Source organism: Oratosquilla oratoria, chromosome 4 (assembly GCF_046742065.1).
Source record: "Oratosquilla oratoria isolate Oo_2021 chromosome 4, ASM4674206v1, whole genome shotgun sequence".
In the NCBI taxonomy this organism is placed as follows: domain Eukaryota; kingdom Metazoa; phylum Arthropoda; class Malacostraca; order Stomatopoda; family Squillidae; genus Oratosquilla; species Oratosquilla oratoria.
The window spans coordinates 77,605,280-77,630,813 of record NC_134780.1 but is presented as its reverse complement, the minus strand read 5'-3'; the positions used below and the strand labels follow the sequence as shown (position 1 = coordinate 77,630,813).

Here is a 25,534-nt window from a genome sequence, read left to right as displayed (position 1 = left end):
TCACCGCTTATATCGATCGTTCTCTCTTCACCCGTGAATTTTGATAACCATAGAAAATGCGATTACAAAAGAATTAGAAAGAATGTCATTATGGAGGGGCGACTACAATAAATATAATCAAGACGCCGATATGGCAGCCTCGCGAATACACTCGCTCCCCATGACGCCTACGTGTGCGGCACCGTATGGAAGGGGTTAAACTGAATCAATCATCATCATCAATATTGCTTCTATGTACACACCAGCTGTTTATCCCAAAGATTATTTTCATTATATGAGCATTTCCTGACATTTGCATTATTCACTGGAAGTCAGGTGTTCTGAAGTGTTATGATTAAAACCTACTACTTAAGCTGATACACTTTAATGCTCTTTTGTGACAATACCAGATGATTTTATTCAGCAGTGGAGTATGCCCCAGGTCTGTAAAAACTATAACATTGAAGGAATTGATGTGTTTGTCACTGGCTTTCAGTTTTCATTTCAGTATTACTATATGGCACCTCTTTGATTAAATCCCTTTGTCTTGCGATCTTGCAGTTCAGCCAGAGATGCGTGGCCGCAGTGGAACTGACGTAGACAGTCGAATGAAACAGCAACAACAGTCTCAGACGTCCAATCTATCCCGCTCTAGATCAGCTCAATCACTGAAACAACTTGCGGATCAGAGTTCAGCTGATGACAAAATGACAGTAAGTGTTTTGTTGTTGTAGCTAACCAGTGAATATTAAAGTTGTGTATTTTTATTTCACATTGAAAATTGAAATGAGGGGACAAAGAGGTGGGGTTGCCGATTAAGTGAAGCGGCCTTTCTGTGAATGTACTGTGTTTTGCTACATTGCGTCTGACCCAGGGCAGTGGGCGGGATACAGGGATGACCCGTCATCCATGAGGAGCTAAGATAAGGGGGAGGAAGGGGTGGTGGTGGGGAGTGGAATGGGTGAGGAGAGTAGAGACATGCCTTTCAATTGGCATCCTCCCTTATAAGGGGGAAAATGTGTATAAGTAGTATTTTCATTTCTTCAGATTGATTGCAAAATGCCAGTTTTTTTCATATTTTGTTTGAATATCAAACTTCCGTAGGGCAAAGAAACTAATACCGCCCACTTTTTTTTTTTTTATCTTTAGGGGGCGGGGGGGGTTCATAAATTAACTTACCATCCAATTGATATGTGGGTTGGGGATCCACACTGTTTGTAGGTGAAATATGATGATAGAAAAAATCTTCCCCTTCAGGTTTTGGCTCAGTTGTTTTGGATAGGAGCTTCTGTATTGGAATCAGACTATGAGTATGAATTCATCTTGGCCATGCGTCTTCTGGACAAAGTTCTCTCCAGACTTCCTTTGGAACGCCCTGATTGCCGTGATAAAGTGAGTATTCAAATTATCCATGACTAGATTGCTATCATACGAGTATTTGATTCATATATCAGTAAAGATGATTAATTATTCAGAGTGGTTTCTATGCCTTTGTTTTTTGGCTACCTCCCTTGTAAGGGGGAAAAACCCTTTGGTATATGTATGTATGTTCTTTCTTTATTTGTTTTCTTGTTTTTTGTTTTCCCCTTCATAATATTAATAAACTTTTATGACTTTTGTGAAACCAGGTAGAGAAGCTCCAGCAGCAGCTCAAGTGGAAAGAATTTCCAGGTGTCCATGCATTGCTTCTGAAGGGATGCACTTCTGCCACAACCTACGAGGCAACCATCACGCTTCTGTCTCGCTTTACTCTCCTCACTGACCTTCAGGTTTGTTAAGTCTTATACCATTATTATTATTATTGTTATTATTATTATTATTATTATTTTTATTATTTTTATTATTATTTATTTATTTATTATTATTTTTTTTTTTTTTATTATTTTTTTTTTTTTTTTTTTTTTTTTCCAGGAGGTGCCAAGATAAGAGGGAGGGAAAAGGGTGGAGGGGAGTGGAGTATGTAAGGGATGGAATGGGTGAGAGTGTTTTTTATGCCTTTGTTTTTTGGCTACCTCCCTTATAAAGGGGAAAAAGCCTTTGGTATATGTATGTATGTATATGTTATATACTGTGGGAGGTACTGTAGATATATTGGATAGAAGGAAAGATGTTAAGAGTTGTCAAGAGTTTTTACAAGAGTAGTAGAGCCTGTGTTAGAAATGGAGAGAATGATCAGTTTGAGGTAAAGGTGGGGCTTTGCCAGGGATGTGTTTTGTTGTCATGGCTGTTCAATTTATACATGGATGGGGTGGAGCAAGAGGTAAATGCAAGAGTAATGTTTTGGGGATTGGAGATGGTTAAAGAAGATGGAGAAAAATGGTAGATAAGCCAGTTGTTGTTTGCTGATGACACTGCACTTGTGGCAGGATCAGAGGAGGGATTAACCCCTTCCATACGATGACTCCTACATAGGCATCATGAAGCATGAATGGGTATATGAGGATGCTGGTCTTGGTGTCTTGATTATATTTATTTTGTAGTTGTAGCTGCTGGCTTAGCGGGTTTGGGTGTCATTACTTGCGGTGGAGGCCGAGATGATGACAATTCGAACCCTGCTTGGGGCGAGTTGAACCAAGGGCATGGTTCATTAAATTCCACGCTACAAAGTCCACTGGAAGGGGCACCGACCTAGCCTCCCAATAGTAGGAGTTTGTGACATTAAACCAAATCATCATCATCATCAGTTGTATCTGAGTGACCCCCATATTATGTGAACTGGCTTGATCATATTTTCTGTGGTTATTAACCTCTTCCATACGGTGCCGCCTACGTAGGCGGCATGAGGAGCAAGTGGATACGCGAGGCTGCCATATCGGCGTCTTGATTATATTTATTGTAGTTGTCCCTGCGTAACTGACATACTCTCTAAACTGGCTTCATCACATTTTCTATGGTTATCAAAATTCACGGGTGAAAGAGAGAACGATCGATATAAGCGGTGACTATTTTTTATGATGCGAGTATTATGACGCAACATCGTACGTCTGGCAGCTAATGCTGCCCGCGAGATTTTGGCCCGGAGTAAAGTGGTTCATATTTCTCCATTTCTACATGAGGAGACAGAGAGGGGGGTTGCTGATTTAATGAAGCAGCCTTGCTGTGGATGTGCTGTGTCTTGCGACACTGCTTCTGACCCAGGGCAGTGGGCGAGATGCAGGGATGACCCGTCATCCAGGAGGAGCCAAGATGAGAGGGGTGGTGGATGGGAGTGGAATGGGGATGAAATGGGTGGGAATTGAATTATGCTGTTTGACTTTGACTACCTCCCTGGTTAGGGTGAAGAAGCCCTTGGTACCTGTATGTATATATTATTATATTTTATTTATTTATTTATTTATTATTTTTTTTTTTTTTCTACTTCCTTCTTTACAATTATACATTGTATCATTTTATATAAGGTTGAAATCTTTTTATTGTAATTCCATGGTCTTCTCATAAAGCTTTAATGCCTACAATTTTGGACATTCATTTTCAGGTTGTAGACCCAAGCCAGAGTCGCGCCTTCCCCATCAATGTGATTGCATTGTTGCCTTATATGTTGTTACACTATGAGGATGCCAATGCTCTTTGTATTCAAGCTGCAGAAAACATTGCTCAGGTATTTACTCTGCTTGCTTTGTTTGTCGATTTGAGGATGATTACTAGGTTGTTGTTGTAAATTAACATTTGTACTGGTATCTTGTGATTTAAGCTAATGAAATTTGTCTTGTAAAGTGAAAGATATAATACTCTGAATTGTTTATCTTAAACTGCTCATAGTGCCCTGAAATATCAACCTTGTATTTGGAAAAAAAAATTAGGCTGGATCAGTCATTTGCATCTATTTCTATAATGGAATCTCTCTCTCTCTCTCTCTATATATATATATATATATATATATATGTATATATGTATGTGTATTTACCTAGTTGTATTTTACGGGATGGGAGCTATGCTCGTCGTGACCCGTTTTCGTATCTCTCTACATCCAGTTTAGTTTTGAACTCGTGTATAGTTCTGGCATTTACTGTTTCACTGTTCAGCCCATTCCAGATATTGATCACCTTATGCAGGAAACTGTGTGTATGTGTGTGTTTATATATATAGATAAAAGAGGAACCACTAAACCTTTTGTTTTACCATTTTGTTCAGGTGTGCAATGAGAAGGGTAAGCAGCTAGAAAATCTTGCAACAGTGATGACATTGTACAGTCGCCGCAACTTCAGTAAGGAGAGCTTCCAGTGGACCAAATGTGTGGTCAAGTACTTGCACGACACATATGCTCACCTTTCCCTCAACCTTATGGCTTTTCTGGTTGAGGTGAGTCTACCTTTCACTTGATTGTTTTCTTTGTGATTTTAGGGCTTAACATTCCTATAGGACCAATGTTGTGTGTGGTATTCCACCAATATGATCAGTAAAGCTGCTCATTTTCAAAACTCATCTGTTTGCAAGCAATGTTCACAGGTTGGATGATTCACACATTTATTAATCAATGGGTTATGCATACATGGGAGCGCTAGATGCTCATGGTAAGACAGATGGGTATCGACTGAAGTGGGGGCAGTGTCCTTCGCTACACAGGGCGAAGAGACATTGCCTCACCTTGTACATGTATGAAAAGGGGCCTTGTCAGTCATAACAAGGGAGTCCTTGTACAGGAAGCATGACTGTAGGTCAGGGCACACCACAACACTATGGTACCCTGCTCTATGCTAGTATCCTAGGTCAAAGCACTATACCACATACCACACCATCAACCTCCATACCCTCATAAGGAGCTGCAGCCCTGGAAGGCTGAATTCAGTTTCCAGACTGGGCCCAAGACCTCTCTCTATAAACTTAAGCCATATTTTTTACACATTTTCGCACATGGAGAGCTGATAGCTAGCAATTGCTCCCCTCCTACTACATAGAAACAGTCCTACACTAAAACAGTCTATAGTTTCTTCGGGAGAGGATGGTGGGATGGCCCAAGAACCATTGCCAACTACTGTGAGTTTGTGGGATTCCATTCAGAGGAAATCAAATCAATGATTATTAAGATGTTTATATGAAAGAGTGGGCTGGTGATCGAGAGGTATGAAAATTTTATTGAGACATTATAAGAATCTGTAGATATTTTGCAATGTTATGTTTTTATTGGGACCAACAATGGATCATAAAATAATATATAAGGTACTGCAAGGAAAACTGGCACCCCAGACTTCCCAACCACTCAATCTATTGGTTCATCTACCCTAGCATTGAGATCTCCCAATACCACTACATTGACATTTCTCCCTAAACCCTCTATGCACTCATTTAAATCTATCCAAAAAGCCTCCCTTTCCTCTACACTCTTCTCACTACCAGGCCCATATGCACTTACAAAGACCCACATCTCCTTTCCCAGTTTCACCTTCAACCACATTAACCTTGGTGAAACCTCCTTCCAGTCCACCATATACTTACCTATCTCTTCACTCACTAATATAGCCACTCCTTCTCTCCCTCATCCTCTCTTCACTCCTGACACCCTCCCAACTACACTTCCAAACTCAAACTCGCCCCTCCCTTTCAACTTGGTTTCACTAAGACCCAACACATCCATCTTTCTTCTCACAAACATACTACCTATCTCTTCCCTTTTACTTTCATCTGTACCACATCCAAGCACATTAAAAGACCCAAATCTTAGGATTTTGGTTGGAAAACTCCCAGATTCTCTTATACCTTTGCTCTTTTTTTTTCAGGAATGTCCCCTTTGGGGCTACAGAAAGTAGGATGCTTAGTCCTCTCCTCATCCCATTTTTGTTGCCTTTTATGACTCTAATGGGAACACTCAGTGGCAATATTCTTTCTTCCCTACCACAGGGTTTGGCAAAAAAGGAAATGTATATTCAGAGAACTGGCATAGGACAGTATTAAGAGTGGGGTACAACATACTGGAGTAACAGTCGCAGTATAATAAAGTATCATCTTTTCTCTATGAATAGAGATTTCCTCTATCACAGACAAAATTATGTGTGGCTCTGGTCTATAGGGATGCTTTGTATAGACCCTAAAGTATCAGATGTGTGCTACTGAGCAGATTTTAACCTCACAATAACATGCAGCCAGTACCCCAGTTAGAGCATTTTCACACATACATAAAAAAAAAAGACATCTTGTCACTGCTCCGTTCCTCCTCCATCTACAACTGCAATCTGCTGACTTGGTTCCTCTAATTTCTACATGCATACATATATATACCAAAGTCTTTTTTCCCCATACAAGAGAGGTTGCAAAAAAAACAAAGGCATAAAATCCATTCCCACCCCTACAATCCCCACATACTCCACTCCCATTCACCCCCCCCCCTCCCTCTTATCTTGGCCCCTTCTGGATGACGGGTCATCCCTGCATCTCACCCACTGCCCTGGGTCAAAAGCAGTGTTGCAAGACACAGCACATCCACAGCAAGGCCACTTCATTTAATCAGCAACCCCCCCTCCACCCCCTTATGCAGAAAAAGAGAAGATGAGCAGAAATCCCTTAGGGCTGCATCAAATTATTTTTTACACGTACTCCCTCACCCCCTCCATCCCCCACTTACTCCCTTTCATACATCACAGTATCTCTCTTAATTTCTGGCATGTAAAATAATTAATAGTAACATGATTATGATATTTATATTCTTATTCCCCATGATGACAGGTTCTTGAGAAAGGTCCAGCATATGTGCAGAACCCTATACTCAACATACTGCACTGCATGCTTCTCTATATCGATACCAATACAGCAGCCGCACAGCTTGTAAATGGAGATCTCCTTCGGGTTATTGCGAAGTATGTTGAGGTAAGTGATTGTGCACTGTTAGTTTCTTATCATTAAGTTTGAAATTATGAAATTTTTTACAAGTCAGTGTTGCAAACCAATACTTGGAACTACACCTTCAGTTCATTTTTCCACTGCCTATGTCTTTGGCATGAGCAATGTGGTGGGGGACAGGGATAACCCATTATCCATGAAGTGTTTAGATAGAAGAGATGACAAGTTAGTTTTGAATGGATGTTGGGTTTAGGTGTGTGCTTTGACTGCCAAACCTTCCTTATAAGAAAGGCTTTTGGTATGTATATAGTTTTTGGATCACAGGAAATGTTTTATGCAAAAGCATGTATGTTTTGTATGTTTTGATGATCAATTCATTGTTTTGTATGTGTTCAGGGTTCACACTGGAAGGAGTCTTTAAGGATTCTCAAAATGGCTGTGACACGTTCCTCCTCCTTAGTTGTTCCCCCAGCCTCATCCCACACATCCTATTGGGACCAGCACCATATGTTTACTGATATTGAAGGACATTTTAAGAAAGAACTTCCAGGTGAGTATCTGCACTGATTGTTTTCCTACATCCTTGGTGTCTTCCATTAGATAACCATTTGTTTTGATACAGTGGACCTTTCATAGTTTGCGAAATGAGGACTGACAATATCTGCAAATTACTGGTGTTATATATATATATATGTATGTATATATACACACCAGCCAAATTACCCGCCCGTTGCTGCAGGCAAATGATGATCATTTTAATTTTGATAGAATTTGTGGAGAAAAGTTACATGTATCAATATAACTAACTGGAAAAGGTAACACAAATAAATGTTAAGAAAGTAAGAAAAAAAAAAGATAAATTTGAGGGGGGTGATGCTCTTTGAAAATAAAATATATTCAGCCATAAGAGGAGAATTGAACCAGCCTTTCATTATCTTTGAACTTGAGTATTTTACCGCCCACAAAAAATAAAAATAAAAATAACCAATATTTAAACATTTGGTAAAATTATACAATCATTTTGCATTTATATTCTTTCTCCTTACAAAGGCTATCATAGTTTGTGGCAACATTAATTTCACAAATATAAATAATATTTATGAACACATACAATGGTTTGTTTAATCATAGTCATTTTTGTCACAAAATGCCAATTGTGTTAAGGGGACACTACAGTAGTGGTGTGTTACTACACCATATCCCTTTAACCCTTAACCCTAACCAAAATAATATTTTTTGAGAAATGAAATATAGTTATCCAAGTACCTGGAGTGAGTATCAGGATATATATGGTTATGGGGGTCTATCTCCAAAACCCTAGGAGTTCATGAACAAACAGACAGACAGACAGAAGCTACTACTTTATTGTAGTAGACACCAACGAGCACTTGTGGTACAAAAGGGACATCCCTGAGTAAAGCCATTCACCCACCTATCACTCACTCCACACCCATTTGTGGCCCCTTCTCTCTTAGTTCCTTGTGGGTGAAGAGTCGTACCTATCCCCACTCATTGCTTGGGTTAGAAGCAATACAGCAAGACACAGCACCTCCACAGAAATACCGGACAGTTAAAGATGGTTTACCCTCAACTACTATGTTTATATGGCAGAGTCCACTAATCAGAGCTGGCTTACCCCCACTGATTCAATATATAGTGAACCCCCCACCTCACCACACCCTACCTTATCCCCTTGAGAAAACCGTGGAGGAGATTTAAGGGACTGTAGGGCGCGAAAACACGAAAAATTCTGGAATATTAACGAATTTTAGGTAAACATTTAAAAAGATTCTCTATGATGGTGGTAACACTTTGGCCAAATATTACAGCTCAATTCCGTTTCTTTTCTAATATATAAAATAAAATAGATAAATTTTTGGCAACCTCTGGCAACCCCATGCATGAAAAAACATTCTGTATATTGAAATAAAGTCAAAATTTTGATACCCAGTTCTGTTTTGTTTACAATAATTAATATATATGGAGATATCTGGCAACTTGCCCAACACTAATCGTCAATCACCACAAGGATCTCAGTATCTCTTCAAAGCTAAAGGAGAAAGGATGTCGCCCTGTCGCGTATCTGTTAGCCTACCAGTCATGCATGCGATCGTATTATCTTTTTTTCTACCAACAGGTATTCAAAAGATTCTCTATGATGGCTGTAACACTTTGACCAAATATTACAGCTCAATTCTGTTTCTGTTCTTATCTATAAAATGAAATAGATAAATTATTGGCGACATCTGGCAACCCCATTGCATGAAAAAACATTCTGTATATTGAAATAAAGTCAAATTTTCGATAGCCAGTTCAGTTTTGTTTAAAGTTTTAAACAGAAACGTAAAAAAATAGACAATGTCACGAGTGAGTACGCGGCCGGAGGATTTTAAATGCCGGTGTGCTCCTTTAAACTTTAAATGCCTCTCCTGAAAAGTTTATGTTTTTTATATTTAAATAGCCATATCTCTGTTTCTTTTTGTCCGATTTCATTCATTCTTTAGAATTTGTAAAGAGAAAGAGTAATTCTTTAATTTGATTAGGAAAAAAAAAAGGAAACTGTAACTTAATTTTTTTGTTTAATTTATCATAGCAGATTTTCACTGAAGTTTCTACTATTCAAATAAAAAAAATCATAAAAAAAAAACAAAAGAGAGTAGGAAAAAATCTAACTCAATGAAGTTGTTCCCAAGACTCTAATCTTTCATTTCCTACATAGTAGGCTGATTACCTATGCGTATGGATACTTCAATGATTACAGATACTATCATAAAAAAAGAAAAAGAAAAAATTAACTACACGTAATATATACATGTTACTAAAACAATTTAGTATGCAATAATACTCTTTCCGATAGAGTAAGTATACATAAGTTCACCAAAGAAATTGAACAACTTTTATGACACGCTCACCTATAAGCACTTCCCACAGTCCCTTAACGACCACTTTCCATTCACTCTTAACTTTTTCACTCACTCATCTTTGCATCCTGTGTCCCCTTTATCCCACCCATCCATCTCACAAGTTCATTGCATCCACTTGTGCTCTCCACACTATTTATATCTTTCCTCACTCATTCTTTGCATATACCCAAACCATCTTGACACTCGGATCAATCCTATCCGCCACCTCTTTGTACCCATCTTGTCTGCCTTACCTCCATATTTCTCACTCTATCTTCGTAACACCACCATACTCCTTAAAAGCATTTCATCTTAGACGTAGCCTCAAGGAAGCCAACCATGTTAGCTCACCCCAAAGGTCACTGAGTAATAAGATTTTGTGGAGTTGTTCTGTATTGAGCAAGATGCAGGGATGACCCATCATCCAGGAGGAGCCAAGATAAGAGGGAGGGAGGAGGTGAGGTGGATGGGAGTGAAGTATGTGGGGATGGAATAGGTGGGAGTGGTTTTTATTCCTTTGTTTTTTTGGCTACCTCCCTTGTAAGGGGGAAAAAGCTTTTGGTATATGCATGTATTTACCTAGTTGTATGTATTTATGTATGTATGTATTGAATATGTGCTGGACAGTATAAGATGACATAATCTATGGCAACTACATCATGCCTCATTTCACATCCTGTGAATATAAAAAATTTTTTGCTTCATTATTCATCAGGACGTACAATGGAATTCACTTTTGACGTAAACCAGACCCCTGTTATTGGACGTCGTTACCTCACCAAGGGTGGCGTGTTGTCAGTTCACATCAGTGGGGGTTCTTCTACTGTTAGTTCAGCAACAAGTGAATATTTGCGAGAAAGAGAAGAGGTCAGTTCAGAATATTCGTGTTTCAGAAATTGTATTTTTAAGACTGATTTACAGTATCTTCGGTTGTAAACATGTTCTTTAATGTAAATCTGATTGATTATTTTTGTTAATGAGATAAAAGAAATATATGTAAGACATGTAAAAAGGTTTCTTTGTATGCATCAATGGCCATGGCTATGAAAGACACCATTTTTGAGGAACCCTTTGTTTAAAGATATGTCATGAATTCAAATTGATAGGAGTCCTTTTTCTCTCATGTATATAAAGGAAAGAGGGAGTGAGTCAGGGCTTGGCACAGGTGAAAGGGAAAATGCAGCTTCACCACGGCGCAGTTTGTCGCTCTCAGCCGCAGATACCAACAACATCACAGGCTGGAAGAGACCATGGATGTCACAGGTATGTTACAAAGAGATTTTTTGAGAAAAGAATAACTGGTATTTATCAGTTAAAGTTGACTCCATAAAAAGGTTAGATTTTTATAAAGTATTATAAATGGGAAATTTCATAAAGTCGTGTATAGTCTTGCTGCAGTGGCCAGGATACAGGGATGACCTGTAATCCATGAGGAGCTATGATAAGGGGGTGGATGGGAGTGGAATTGGTGGGAGTGAGTATTGCCTTTTGACTTTACTATCTCCTATATAAGGGGGTAAAAAGCCTTTGGTATATAAAGTGTCAAAAAAAGGGAGGTACAGACATGGTGGACTGGCTGATGGGGTTGTTTAATGTTTGTCTAAAAGAGGGTAGAGTGCCTGTATAGTTCCGCTTTACAAGGGAAAAGGGGATAAGTGTGAGTGTAGTAGTTCCAGAGGGATCAGTTTGTTGAGTGTAGTTGGGAAGGCTTATGGGAAGGTTTTGATTGATATGATTAGGAAAGGGAGTAATTGGTGATGAACAGTGTGGGTTTAGGATAGGTAGGGCTTGCATAGATCAGATTTTTGTGGTAAGATAGATATGTTAGACAGCTTTAGGAAAAGGTAAGGATTTTGTCGGGCCTTTATGGATTTGGAAAAGGCAGGGTAGACAGGAAGGCATTGTGGGAGGTATTGCAGATATATGGGATAGGAAGAAAGCTGTTAAGAACACTCAAGTGTTTTTACAAGAGTAGTAGAGCATGTATTTACCTAGTTGTATTTTGTGGGAGAAGAGCTATACTCGTAGGGACCCATAGTTGTATCTTTCTGCATCCAGTTCTTTCTTAAAGTCGTGTATAGTTTTAGCACTCGCTGTTTTCTCTTTCAATTTATTCTATGTATCTATCACTCTATGTGGAAAGCTATTCTTTTTCAGATCTCTTCTGTAACTGTCCTTCTTAAATTTCTTCTTGTGTCTCCTTGAATTTCTTCTGTCCCATTTAAATAGATCATCCCTGTCAAGGATTTCCATCCCTTTCATAATTTTATATATGGATATCAAATTGCCTCTTTCTCTTCTTTGCTCCAGAGTTAATAAGTTTAGTTTGTCCAATATTTGTTCGTATGTCAACATGCTGACTGTTAGTGCCCTCTTTGATTTTTATTTTTTTTATTTTTATTTTTTTTGGGGGGGGGGGGTCCATAGTGATGCTGCATAGTCTAATTTTGGTCTTATGAGTGTAACTAGGATTTTCTTCACCATTTCCTCGTCCATGTAGTCAAAGGCCACTTTCATTGATCTTATCAAGTTGTAGGTTTCTCCAGCTATTTTGTTCACATGTTTGTCTGGTGTCATGTCATTTGAAATGACCACTCCTAGATCTCTTTCTGAATTTACTTTAGTAACTTCTTTAGCTCCAATTTTGTATTTACTAGATATTCTATTTTTGCTTTTTCCAAATTCCATTATACTACATTTCTTAATGTTGAAATTCACTTCTTTCTTTTTACTCCAATTCCAGGCTTTGTCCAGATCTCCCTGAAAAGATTTACAGTCTTCTTCGTTACTCACTGTCTTCAATAAATGTGTTAGAATTAGAAATAGAGCGAGTGGTTTGGGGTAAAGGTGGAACCTTGCCAGGGATGTGTCTTGTCACAATGGCTATTCAATTTATGGGGTGGTGTGAGAGGTAAATGCAAGGATAATGCATCGGGGATTGGAGATGGTTAAAAAAATTGAAAAAAAAAAAGGAAGATAAGGCAGCTGTTGTTTGCTGATGACACTGCACTTGTAGCAGGATCAGAGGAGGGATTAAGGAAGTTAGGGACGAAGTTTGAGAAGGTGTGTGAAAAAGGGAAGTTGAATATAAATGTGGGTAAAAGTAAGGTGATAAGATATTCTTTCATTTAAGGAATCACAATGATTTAATTGAAACATGGCTAAATTGAACATTTCTTCAGACATAGCCCAGGTGAATTTGACAAAATCTCAAATCTTCATTTTATCTTATTGTACTTGATGCCTTTACCTGATCATTTTTCTTATACTCTCTGAAGGCTCGTGTTCGTGAGTGTCTGGTGAATTTGCTCAACTCCTGCGGACAGCGTGTTGGTCTTCCCAAGTCACCTTCGGTGTGTATTCATAGATTTCTAAATGTCAGAATTAGGATTACTTTCAGATGTTCAAAATTTTATGCTTGAGTTATTTGAATTTCTCAATTAGTATATTTTTATATAGGAATAGTTTTATTTGATAGAATGCCAGTTAAGATAGTTATTGAATTTTTAGTTCAAGAATATGATTCTTGATTTTTTATTAGTAATTTGTCCTTTAAGATTTTTATTTTTTCATAAATTATAGAACGTAAGTAGTCCTGTACTTACAAGATGTATTTGCCTGACTAATATTGTTGATAAATTCATATGAATGATATATATGCATCTTAAATCCAGTAAAAAAGCAGATTTAAGACTTTATAAAATGTAATTGATGTTTAGAATATTGATTGTGAATAACCAAGTTGCCTCAACACAAAAAATTTTTGAATGACAAAACTCCCAACTCTTTATAGGGAAAACATGAGCCCAGCCATTTAGTAAGTTGGACGGCAACTCTTGCGTCTTTGAGTGTCATGCCATGTGTTTTGCAACTCTACTCATATCTCGGCACTGGTTATTGGTTTTACATAAACATTTTGAAGTTTTTATATTTTGCTTACAAAATAAAACTACCAAATTACATACATTTTTAAGACATTGAATATATATAAAACACATATTTTCTTTTCCATAATGAAAAAAATCTAAATTTGTATAATAGACAGTATTCCAAATTTCATCATTTTTGTCCTGTAATTTTTCTAAGATACATAAAAAAAAACATATGATAAGGCATGGTAATATCAAGATTTTTGTTTTCCTATATGGACCTCTTCAAACAATTGTTTAATGTCAAGAGATGCCACATACAGTAGAGTTTTTCAAATATGAAGCTACTCAGTGTTCCCTCATGTTGACATCATGTACCCACCCTCTATTATTTACATTCATATAGTAAATAAAGAAAATTATTGGCCATCTAGTACCCCATTATTTCTTCATTTGTTTTTATTTATTTGAATTGTACATTTATATTTATCATCTGTATAGTCTTGTTCAGTTATAGTGTCTGACCCCTATCCCACAACCCCTGCATGTATGTGATTGTAACCCATGACATACCCAACTTCCCTCGTACCCCCTCCTCCTCCTACCCTCCACCACCATCTATACATCCACTCATCATGTAACCTTAAAGCATGAGTCTTCATTGGTAACAGTTGAGCCAAAAAAGACTGCATTACCTTGTTTCCATGATACCTACAGTTCACTACATACTGGTGAAGCAAAGCGTACTGTAAACATCTACAGTAGTTGTACTTATCGCTGTTGTAAGCCTCTTGTACATACGCTGATCTATTTATCATAAATTGTAGATATGGAGGGTTCTCATAATGTATATAGCTTAGCTGTTATGTTTCTTTTCTGAATGGCTGAAATGTTTCATGAAAGCCTTCTAACATTAAAAAAAAAGATTTATATGTAGATAACCAATGTGAATGTTAATCCATAGGGGATGAGCAATAGCATGCCCTTGGTAACTAACTGCATGACCTTTCTTTGGAAAAGCTGTTATAATCTTAATTAGTTCATCCCAGTGAGCTGCAGAGAAGAAGGTTAGGCTCACATTTCCATTATGAAAACCAGCATTGTCTCTTGATTATTTTACAATTTGCTAATTTACTGAAGGCATTACATTTTTTTCCTTTTGCATTGTCGCTGGTGTGAGAAAAGTAATCAGTTTTGTTACTGCTTTGTTGTTTGTTATGTTCAGTGGAATAAGCAGTCAACAACTACTTAAATGTTGGAAGCACATCATGTGACGTAAACATTAAGTATGGGTTTTAAGTGCTAGGTTGTCTGGGTTGTCTGATGGGGGATTAAATGATGAATTGGGTCATGTTGGCTTAAATTAAGCTCTGTTTCTCACAAGTTGGATGAATTTAGCTTTGAAAGGGTATTATTGTTGTGATAATTATTTTGTGGATATTCTAATTACCCCATTTCATAACTAACCATTAAAAATTGGTGTTTGAAAAAAAAAAAAAAAATCCCATGAAACTTACACTAATCAGCACCTTACTAATCATCTCAGGAAAATCTTCAAGGGAAAAAATAAGCGAAACCAATAATAATCTTGTTAACTAATCACATAAATGATTAGGTTGTAGAAAATGTAAATGTAACACAGGTAGTATTCAATTACCTCACATGGGTAATAATCAGTTACCTCACATTTGTGAAAATTGGGCTTTCATGGATAATATCTGTTTTCTCTGTTCCATGATCCTTCATTGCTTGGTGGGTTGGTTCTTGGATGTTGACACCCTTAGCAGGAGGGCAACATGAATAAGGTAAATTTTGGGGCTGTACCCATTTATATCAACAGAATTGGCATTTGTGAGTTTAAAGTATCGTATTATCGTATTATTTTAATATTAAAGGGTAGAGGAAGTGTTTTTATGAAAAGAGTTACTAGCATCTTTGGTTTTATTAATGGTAAAGAAATATATTATGAATAGTGCTTATAATATTGAAATGTAGAGAGGGAATATAACCCTAACTGCAAGTAGCAGCAGCCACGGCAACAGTAGTAGCTCCCAAATGCGCAGTTCTGAGCTATTTTTAAGATTGGAGTTTAATTGCAATAGTGCCTAGTTAAGCGCACCCTTGACTAACTAAAACTCCCATGTTCCTCCTTTTCCTTCTCCTCCCATTGCTTTTACAGGGATCGCCTCACGGGCCTCGCCATACAAAGAGAAGTGTAAGCACGTTTGCATGTTGCATGCTTTGCCATCTAACTCTTCTGGCATGTTGCTTTGTTACAGAGAATGTCTGCAGTGTAGGCTTCACAAGCATGCCACTTCAGCCCTACTAACCTCTCGGCTTTTTGGCTCTTTCTTTTCAAATTATGTTTTCTTTCTTTTGATTTTCTATTTTCTTTATTTATTTCCTTTGGTTTTTGTTTGTTTTTTTCTTCTTTTATTTTTTCATGGCTTCTGAGATATAATCCCCCATAATAGCGGCCTTCTGTTTTGATTGGATAAGCTTTTTTGGCTTTCAAATATGAGCAAGAAATTAGATGAAGAGTTATGAGAACAAAACAATAATTTGGCTTCCCATTCTTGGTTATCAATATGTTCAGTTTCATATCTGCTTTGCTCGAATCAGAGAAGCCTCAGCTTTTCCTTCCAGCGTGAATGGAAACTACTGGGCAGAAGCTTGAATGAGGGCTCATTTACATATATACATGTGCACCTTCTTCTGTGCACACAGACACTTACATATGCACTAACACAGCAGACCCTGTGGTAGTAAAGCTAATTTGCACAGCTTAACAATTGTAGGCACAGCAATCCATTGTGCAAGTCAGTGAATACATGGTTTTTGTGTGTATGTGTGTATGAACATAGATATACTTATGCATATCAAGGGATATATATTTGTTATATATGTGAATGTACATGCAGTTTATGAATATATTTATACATTTATTTATTCACCTGTGATGGGGTTCTCCATGTGTCGAGTTGGTAACTCAGCCATATAGGTGAATTCATTTAGCTAAGACCAATGTTAGGTACATGTTAGTGGTGGTCTTGTGAGATGGACACTGCAAAGATCAGTTTCCCTGTCACCCATCTTCTAAACCTGTCAGCATCCTCATCAACTGGAGGTGCAGCCCCAAGAGGCTGGCATTCATCCTCTGGATTGGGACCAGTGTCTCTATTAACTTGAACTGTATTTCCTCCCCTTGTCATATCAGGAGAGCTGAAAACTGGTCACTGCTCCCTTCCTCCTACTAGTATAGACTGTTAACATAAAAAGTGGCCCATAAAGTTTCTTCCTGGAGAGGTTTATGTGAGGGCCCAAGAACCATTGTCACTTATTATGGGGCTACAGGTTTCCAATGAGTAAAACTTGAGACAATAATTCAACCATGTATACACTTGTCAAATCACCCACAATACTCATATGGATATACAAAATAGATTTATGCATACATATTCTTAAAGGAAATCTATCATATATCAATATTTCACACAAGCATCTCAAAGTTGTAGGTGTAACTCTACTCAATCAAAATTGCCCTTTCACATAAAAATACTTACTGCATCCTAGCATCAGCTTATGTTCATGCAGTATATTCACATATACATTTTATCATTTTACAATTACAGTAGATTTATTTGATGCTTAAATCCCACTATATTCAAGTTATTGGAAAGCACAAATGTGTCACATGCTTTCTCATGCTCACACCTTTCTATTATATGTATTTGTAGTCATTATTTTGTACTTACAATGACTGATGTACAATGCAGTATCTCTGCCCACTTTCCAGTCACATACTCAACTACATTAGTTTGCACTAAGATTCTTATATTCTACATGCTGATACAAGTATATTTTTATAATTAAAGTGTCAACTCCGCATTACACTTGCATGCTCATACATATATCTCCCACTTCATTTATTTTGCCAAGTTCCCATGCTTGAGGAGTGCACACAAATTCAGAAGTATTTTTCTTTATTTTGTGAATGTATACAAGTTGTCTTTGACACTTAGCAGGTATGAACATTTCTGAAACCCAGGAATAAACTGTGATATAGTCCCCATAATTACCATCATTCCATCCTACAGTAATCACCAACCTTGCCCCACACACTTTTTTTTTTAGAAAAGACTAAAAAGTTGTCTTTTTTCTTCCCACCTATACTTTATATTTCAGTACCTAAACATTTAGATTTTGTTAGTGAATTTACGACTGTCAAATTTGGCAGCTGTATTTTCACTCTTAATTCTTCATTCTTGTCTTTTCTCTTTTTCTTCTGCATCCATATTTTTGAATCGCACACACACACACACACACACAGCTAACTTTAAGAGTCCATGGGAGCAATTTAAGTAAGACCACACATTTAACGGATGTGAAGAAATACTGTTTTCCATGTAGTTGCATAAATACTTGGAAGAGCTTAGGTAGTAATATAGCCCAAGCACAAACAATACATGAGTTCAAATCTAAATATGGTAATTTGAAATCAAGGATTGCATGGAACAGAATTTTGTGGTAAGACAGATATGTGAGAAAGCTTAGGAAAAGATAAGGACATTTTCTGGGCTTTTATGGATTTGGAAAAGTCTTAAAACAGGGTAGACAGGAAAGCACTATGGGAGGTTTTGCAGATATATGGGATAGGAGGAAAGCTTTTAAGAGCAGTCAAGTTTTTATGAGAGTAGTAGAGCTTGTGTTGAAATCAGAAATGGAGAGAGTGAGTGGTTTGAGGTAAAGGTGGGACTTCACCAGGGATGTGTTATGTCGCTCTGGCTGTTCAATTTATACATGGATGGGGTGGTGTAAGGTTAGCAGGTAGGGGATTTGAGATGGTTAAAGAAAATGGAGAAAAGTGGGAGATAAGCCAGTTGCTGTTTGCTGATGACACTGCACTTGTAGCAGGATCAGAGGAGGGATTGAGGAAGTTAGTGACAGAGTTTGGGAGCATGTGCCAAGGAAAGGAGTTGAAGATGAATGTGGGTAAAAGTAAGGTGATGAGATGTACAAAGGGAGAAAGTGGCAGCAGACTGGAAACGAGAATTAAGGGAGAGAGACTGGAGGAAGTGGATAGTTTTAGATACTTGGGTGCAAATGTGGTAGGAAAGGGAGTGGAGGTAGAATATAGATTGAGAGAAGCAAGTAAATGCCTTGGTGGATTAAAAAGTGTAATGAGGAATAGACATTTGGGAATGGATGCTGAGAGGAGATTTATGAAGGAGTGATTGTACCGACAGCACTGTATGGGGGAGAAACATGAAACAGAAGAGAAGAGTTTGAATGTGTTTGAGATGAAGTGCCTGAGAAGTATGATAGGGGTTATTAGGCTGGATAGAGTGAGAAACAAGGAGGTGAGGAGGAGAACAGGGGTGAAAAGGAAGTTGAGAGATTGTGTTGATGAAAAAGTATGAGGATGGTTTGGACACACGGAGAGAATGAGTGAAGAAAGACTAGTAAAAGATGTGTGGAAGGCAGAAGTGGAAGGATTGAGCATAAGGGGGTGACTAAGGATGAGATGGATGGATGGGGTAAAAGGGGGATTGGAAAAGAGGGTCTGTTGAGGAAGGATGGGAGAGGACAGTAGATAGGGGTGAATGGAGAATGGTTGTGTATGGATGATGCTGTGATACATGAGGGGGAGTGAGTGGGGGGAGGCTGGGTGAGGGAGTATATGTGAAGAATAAATTGATGCAGCCCAAAGGGATTTTTCCCCATCTTCTCCATTTCTGCATGAGGGGACAGAGAGGGAGAATTGCTGATTTATGAAGTGGCCTTGCTGCGGATGTGCTGTGTCTTGTGACATTGCGTCGGACCCATGGCAGTGGGTGAGATGTAGGGATGACCCATCATCCAGGAGGAACCAAGATAAAAGGGAGGGAAGGGGGTGATTGGGAGTGTAGTATGTGGGGATGGAATGAGTGGGTGTGGTTTTTATGCTTTTGATTTTTTGCTACCTCCTCTGTAAGGGCGAAAAAGCCTTTGATATATGTATATGTAAGAAATCAAGGATATAGTTTAAGTTGGAACTGTACATGAATTTGAGGCTAGACACGATACAAAAAAAAATCAGAGAATAGGAGATGGGACCCAACGAGCATTGCTCCTTTCCTGTATACTACAATCAGATAAAAACACATGCAAATATATACATACGGAAGGGTTTTTGTGCCTTTTTCCTTTTGGCTACCCTCCTTGTAAGGGGAAAAAAGCCTTGGGATACGTATGTATATACATACATTAAGCACACATACATTTCATACACCTATGCCAAAATTCTGACACAACAGAAGTGAAAGTTTCGGTACAATCCTACTAGTGGACCTATCTACAGTACTATCTCTCATTAACGGACTAAAAGAGGGGTAACAGTGTCTGTTGATGTGAATAATCCGTTGATTTGGAGTGGTTTTTGGGTGGCATAATGATTGCACAGCACTAAACAACAGCACCAAAAAAACAGCGAAAACACCGCAGACACAGCTAATTAACGTCCGTTAATGAGAGGTAGTACTGCATCTCTATACCATTAGCTTTTTCCCCCTTACAAAGGAGGTAACCAAGTCAAAGGCATGTCTCTACTCCCGCCCATTCCAGTACCCCCCCCACCCTTTCCTCCCTCTCATCTTAGCTCCTCGTGGATGAAAAGTCATCCCTGTATCCCTCCCACTGCCTCGGGTCAGAAGCAATGCAGCAAGACACAGTTCTTCCACAGCAAGGCTGCTTCACTTAATCAGTAATCCCCCTCTCTTTCCCCTCATGCAGAACAAGAGAAGACAGGGAGAAAATCCCTTCAGACTGTGTCAAAATATCATTCATACATACGCAATACCTACCCCCCCCCATCCCCTGCCCTTCCTTTCTTTGTGTAACAGTATCATCTATACACACCCACTCTTAACTTATCCCTATCTCTTCTCTTCTTCCTTCCTTGCTCAACAGACATTCCCCTCTTTCTCAGTGTCCCCTTCATCCCATTCATCCACCTCATTCTCAGTCATCCCCTCAAGCTCACTCCTTCCACCTCTGCCTTCCACACCTCTTTTACTAATATTTCTTCACTCATTCATTCCATGTGTCCAAACCATCCCAATACTCTTTCATCAGCCCTATCTCCCATTTCCTTTTCCATTCCCACTCTCCTCCTTACCTCACTTCTCATCCTATCCAACCTAGTAACCCCTACCATACTTCTCAGACATTATATCTCAAACACATTTAAACTTTTCTTTTCTGCCTCTCTTAAATTCCAAGTCTCTGCACCGTACAAAGCCGTCGGCACAATCACTCCTTCATACGATCTCCTCTTTGCATCCATTCCCAGATGCCTATTTCTCATGACACTTTTTGACCCCCAAAGGCATTTACTTGCTTCTCCCACTCTACAATTTACCTCTACTTCCACTCCTCTCTTTCCGGCTACATGCGATCCCAAATACCTAAAGCTGTCCGCTTCCTCCAGCCACCCTCCTTTTAGACTTACTTCCAAATCACTACCATCTTCTATCCTTGTACACATCACCTTGCTTTTACCCACATTTACCTTCAACTTTCTCCTATTGCATACCTTCCCAAATTCCATCACTAACTCCCTTAATCACCCCTCTGACCTGTAACAAGTGCAGGGTCACCTCCACTTCTCTCCTATTTTTTAAGCATCTCCAGCCGCCCCCTGCCCATTGCTCTCACCTTTACCTCCCACACCACCCATCCATGTATACATTGAACAGCCATGTTGACATGACACTTCCTTGTTGCAATCCTACCTTTACCTCAGACCAATCAGTCTCTCCATTTCCCACTTTAACACACTCTATTATTCTTGAAAAAACTCTTGACTGCCCTTAACAACTTTCCCCAAATCCCATATATCTGCAAAACCTCCCACTGTGCCTTCCTATCTATCCTCTCATAAGCCTTCTCCAAATCCATAGAGGCCCAAAAACATCCTTACCTATTGCTAAAGCTTTCTCTCATATCTGCCTTACCACAAAAATCTGATCCACACAACCCCTACCTTTCTTAACCACTTCAGTACAACTCAAATGGCTGCCATATGTAATTTGCATTACACTACTTGCATTATAAGATATAATGTCACAGCTGTATTACTTGTTCTCTTTTACTCGGAGTAATAATAAACACAGAACCAGTTCACAGAATCCAGGGTTAACTCATGTCCAATTACAAAAAATATATATCAAGATGCCATTGCCAGCATCCTTGTGTACCCACTTGCACTTCATGACACTTATGTAGGCATCATCTTACCAAGTGGTTAAACCTACACTGTTTCTCACCAATTACTCCCTATGTGCCTCTCCTAAACCTCTCAATTAAAACCCTCCCATAAGCCTTTCCAACTGCACTCATCAAACTGATCCCTCTGAAACTACTGTACTCACTAGTAGACCTAAGCAAATATATTCTTGAGGCCCACAACATATGATAAGTGTTTGATTCAATTGAGCAAATGTCAGAAGAGGTTATGAATAAACTATGAACATGATGAACAAGAAATAGAGAGGGAGTGACATGGATAAATGTGTTGACCCCAAAAACTACATAAACAAAATAGTAGAGAAGTAGATGACCTCATGTCCCTCAGTCGTTATGGTGAATTAATGATTATAGTACTGATAAACCAATATCTCAAACTAAGTTTGGAATATGCCACAGTAGTGAGGACTCCATAAAGAGCAGTCATAGTAGAACTGGAAAGTACATAAAAAAGAAATGGGCACCAAGCTTACAGGGTTCATCATTTATGAAGAGACTGAATACTTGATATACAATCATTGGCAGAAATAAGGAAGATGAAGGATGTAACCACTATGTGTAGGTGGACCAAAGGCAAAAAATTCATATAGATATAATTATGTTGAGTGACAACCAGTAAAATATAAGGACTAAATTTCAGACTACAAAAGAAAATAAGTGCAAAGAATGTCAAAAAGTGGAGCTCCACCAAAATAGTAAAAGATGAATGTGTTTATCATTTTGAACCTTCTCAGCTACAGCTATCATCCTTCAGTGATCAGCATTGCTCCTAAGTGCCTATGTAATACTGTAATTGAAAACAATTACTAAGAGGACAAGAAAAGTGCTTCTGTTGGAAGTAAAGAACAAGATATTACAGAAACTTAAAGGTGAAATGAGCTGTGCTGCAGTTGGTTGTCAGTATGGCATGAACAATCCAGTATTCATGACTTAAAATGGAGAAAGATAGTAAAGATCGTTTAGATTCATACACACCAGAATTGCCCAAAGTAACAATGTATGTGAGAGATTAGGGCAGTACTTGATAAATCCCAGTCAGTATTTGGCAATATTCATCCTGACAACCTAACCTAATCAAGGGCCTCAGAAAACTACATTAATGATGGAAATGTCACCATGTTAGCAGTGGTAGTAACAGAGATAATGATTGAATGTGTTTGGTTGACAGTACAACAGCAATGCATCTTCATTTATCATTTTTATTTCAGTACTGTTTTAATTATCAAACTAGGTAATTTCCAAGAATTATAAAAAAAAAGTTGCATATAATTTACAGGTGGCTGAAAGGATAGAAAAAATTATACAAGAGTTGTTGTCAAGACAAAAATTAGTATTGATGGTTTTAAGTATTGGCCGGTATCTTAGATTATTAACTCCCATCAGTAATGTGTGTATTCAGTGTACATATGTATATGTGTGAATTTGTACGTATATATATAATACAAGTATGTCATAAGAGAAATGGAGCCACCTCACTTTGTGAGTATGGCTGTTTCGGATGAAAAGAGTGTGCATTCCTTGTTGACTGTGTATTTACCTAATTGTAGTATACAGGAATGGAGCAACCTTTGGGGTCTTATGTATGTATGTATGTATGTGTATGTACAAGTTCATGTGTGCATGTATGCTTGTGTGATGCACATGTTTGAGTCTTATATTTGAATGTACACAGTATGTGTGTATGAATAGTTACACAGTGCCCCACATAACACTTATACATGTGTACTTGTGTTGCTTCATTACACCCTTTACCACCATAACCACCCTCACCCTTGCTTCACACTAATTGATAGTTCCTGGTATTGGTATTAATTAGGCCATCACTGTGAATATATATTTTATCATCCTGGCTTTTTTATTGCAGTCTGCATTCCCTGTTTGATCATTTGTTGTTTCCATGTTATGTGGAGGAACTGAACTGAGATGATTCAAATTACTTTATAACAGGTTATCTTCAGTCAAAGTTCGGAACTGGAACGCCAGTCATCAATGGCGTCGTCAACAGAAGAAGTGTCATTGGCACCAGGTGACCTTACAAATGACCGCACTGCTGATGACATGACCTCATCAGAGAAACAGTTTGCGGTCTTCAAAGATTTTGACTTCCTAGAGTATGAGCTGGAATCCCAAGGGGTAAAGTGTCTAATCAACAAAATACTATGCTTTACTTCTACACAAATTAGCATTATTTGTGCTTAAAAATATGTACTATATATATAATATGGTTTATTTTGATCAATCTACCCAAAGAAATTATTTCATAGACTATGACATACATCAGATATGGAAAAAAAAAATATTGTGTACCATAAAAAGATATATGCAATATATTTTTCAATAGGAGGAGAGTGTGGATAACTTCAACCTTTGGAGTTTACGTCGTAGATCACTTAGCAACCTTGGTGATGCCGAGCCCTCAAGTAACATTGAAGATACACACAGCTCTGAGCTTACACCTTCCCATGCCAAGAAACCCGCACCCCCTGTTGAGCAGGAGTGGTGGGAAGAAGGTTCAGCATCACCTGTAGAAGATGCAACTCTTGGTCCTCCTGATCGGACAACTTTGCAACATCAAGTACCAAGTCACCCAACACCACCTAAGCTATCCCTTGATACTTCTCATCCGTGCAGACCATCTTCACCTACATCAGTTTCAGAGTAAGAAGTGACTTGGAGTTGAATTTTTAAGAAAATTTAGGAAAGAACTGCTCCTGGGTCTAGAACCGTAGGGACCAAGATGTACTTCATAGTTGGCACAGCTGGTATCTGTAACCACAATGAAATTTCCCATAACATCCAGTATGTCCTATGACATGCACTGGTTCATTGCCAGATGCTGTGCAGCTCTGGGTGTGCCACTTGAGAACAATTATGATATATATATATATATATATATATATATATGTATGTATGTATAAAATATATATATATATATATATATGTATGTATGTATGTATAAAAGTACATACATATACCAAGGCTTTTTCCCCCTTACAAGGGAGTTAGTTAAAAAGGAAAAGGCAAGTAAAGGCATGAAAGGGTCTAGGCGTTTTACAACCAGCACCCTAAGGTTTGGGTCTTTTAATGTGCGTGGATGTGGTACAGATGAGAGTAAAAGGGAAGAGATAGGTAGTATGTTTGTGAGAAGAAAGATGGATGTGTTGGCTTTGAGTGAAACTAAGTTGAGAGGGAAGGGCAAGTGTGAGTTTGGGAGTGTAGTTGGGAGGTTCTCAGGAGTGAAGAGAGGGTGAGGGAGAGAAGGGGTGGCTATACTAGTAAGTGAAGAGATAGGTAAACGTGTAGTGGAGTGGAAGGAGGTTTCTTCAAGGATAATGTGGATGAAAGTAAAACTGGGAAAAGAGATGTGGGTTTTTGTAAGTGCATATGGGCCTGGTAGTGAGAAGAGTGTAGAAGAAAGGGAGGCTTTTTGGATAGATTTAAATGAGTGCATAGAGGGATTAGGGAGGAATGTCAATGTAGTAGTATTGGGAGACCTTAATGCTAGGGTAGGAAATGAACCAATTGATGGAGTGGTTGGGAAATGTGGAGTTCCAGGAAAGAATCATAGTGGAGAGTTGATGATGGAGATGTGTCTAGAAAGAGAGTTGATGATAGCAAATACAGTGTTTCAGAAGAAAGGGGAGTGGAGTGTATTAGGGATGGAATGGGTGGGAATGGTTTTTATGCCTTTTCTTTTCGGCTATCTCCCTTGTAAGGGGGAAAAAT

The 25,534-nt window shown here is 38.4% G+C and overlaps 1 protein-coding gene across 13 annotated transcripts in view; it reads left to right on the top strand.

Annotated features, from left to right (window-relative positions):
• The window catches only part of fry (microtubule binding protein furry), a 478,406-nt gene that overhangs the window by 425,315 nt on the left and 27,557 nt on the right, over window positions 1-25,534 (top strand). For 6 of the 13 annotated variants that reach the window (XM_076184431.1, XM_076184430.1, XM_076184427.1 and 3 more), the window contains 15 exons: window positions 541-692; window positions 1,237-1,371; window positions 1,608-1,748; window positions 3,455-3,577; window positions 4,111-4,278; window positions 6,637-6,777; window positions 7,147-7,300; window positions 10,369-10,520; window positions 10,788-10,916; window positions 12,932-13,006; window positions 13,447-13,470; window positions 15,307-15,327; window positions 15,702-15,737; window positions 23,756-23,941; window positions 24,150-24,466. In XM_076184431.1, coding sequence (XP_076040546.1) covers window positions 541-692; window positions 1,237-1,371; window positions 1,608-1,748; window positions 3,455-3,577; window positions 4,111-4,278; window positions 6,637-6,777; window positions 7,147-7,300; window positions 10,369-10,520; window positions 10,788-10,916; window positions 12,932-13,006; window positions 13,447-13,470; window positions 15,307-15,327; window positions 15,702-15,737; window positions 23,756-23,941; window positions 24,150-24,466 — 1,954 coding nt within the window. The remainder of the gene's footprint in view (window positions 1-540; window positions 693-1,236; window positions 1,372-1,607; window positions 1,749-3,454; window positions 3,578-4,110; window positions 4,279-6,636; window positions 6,778-7,146; window positions 7,301-10,368; window positions 10,521-10,787; window positions 10,917-12,931; window positions 13,007-13,446; window positions 13,471-15,306; window positions 15,328-15,701; window positions 15,738-23,755; window positions 23,942-24,149; window positions 24,467-25,534) is intronic. The other 7 variants (XM_076184435.1, XM_076184439.1, XM_076184433.1 and 4 more) reach the window with 6 other exon arrangements.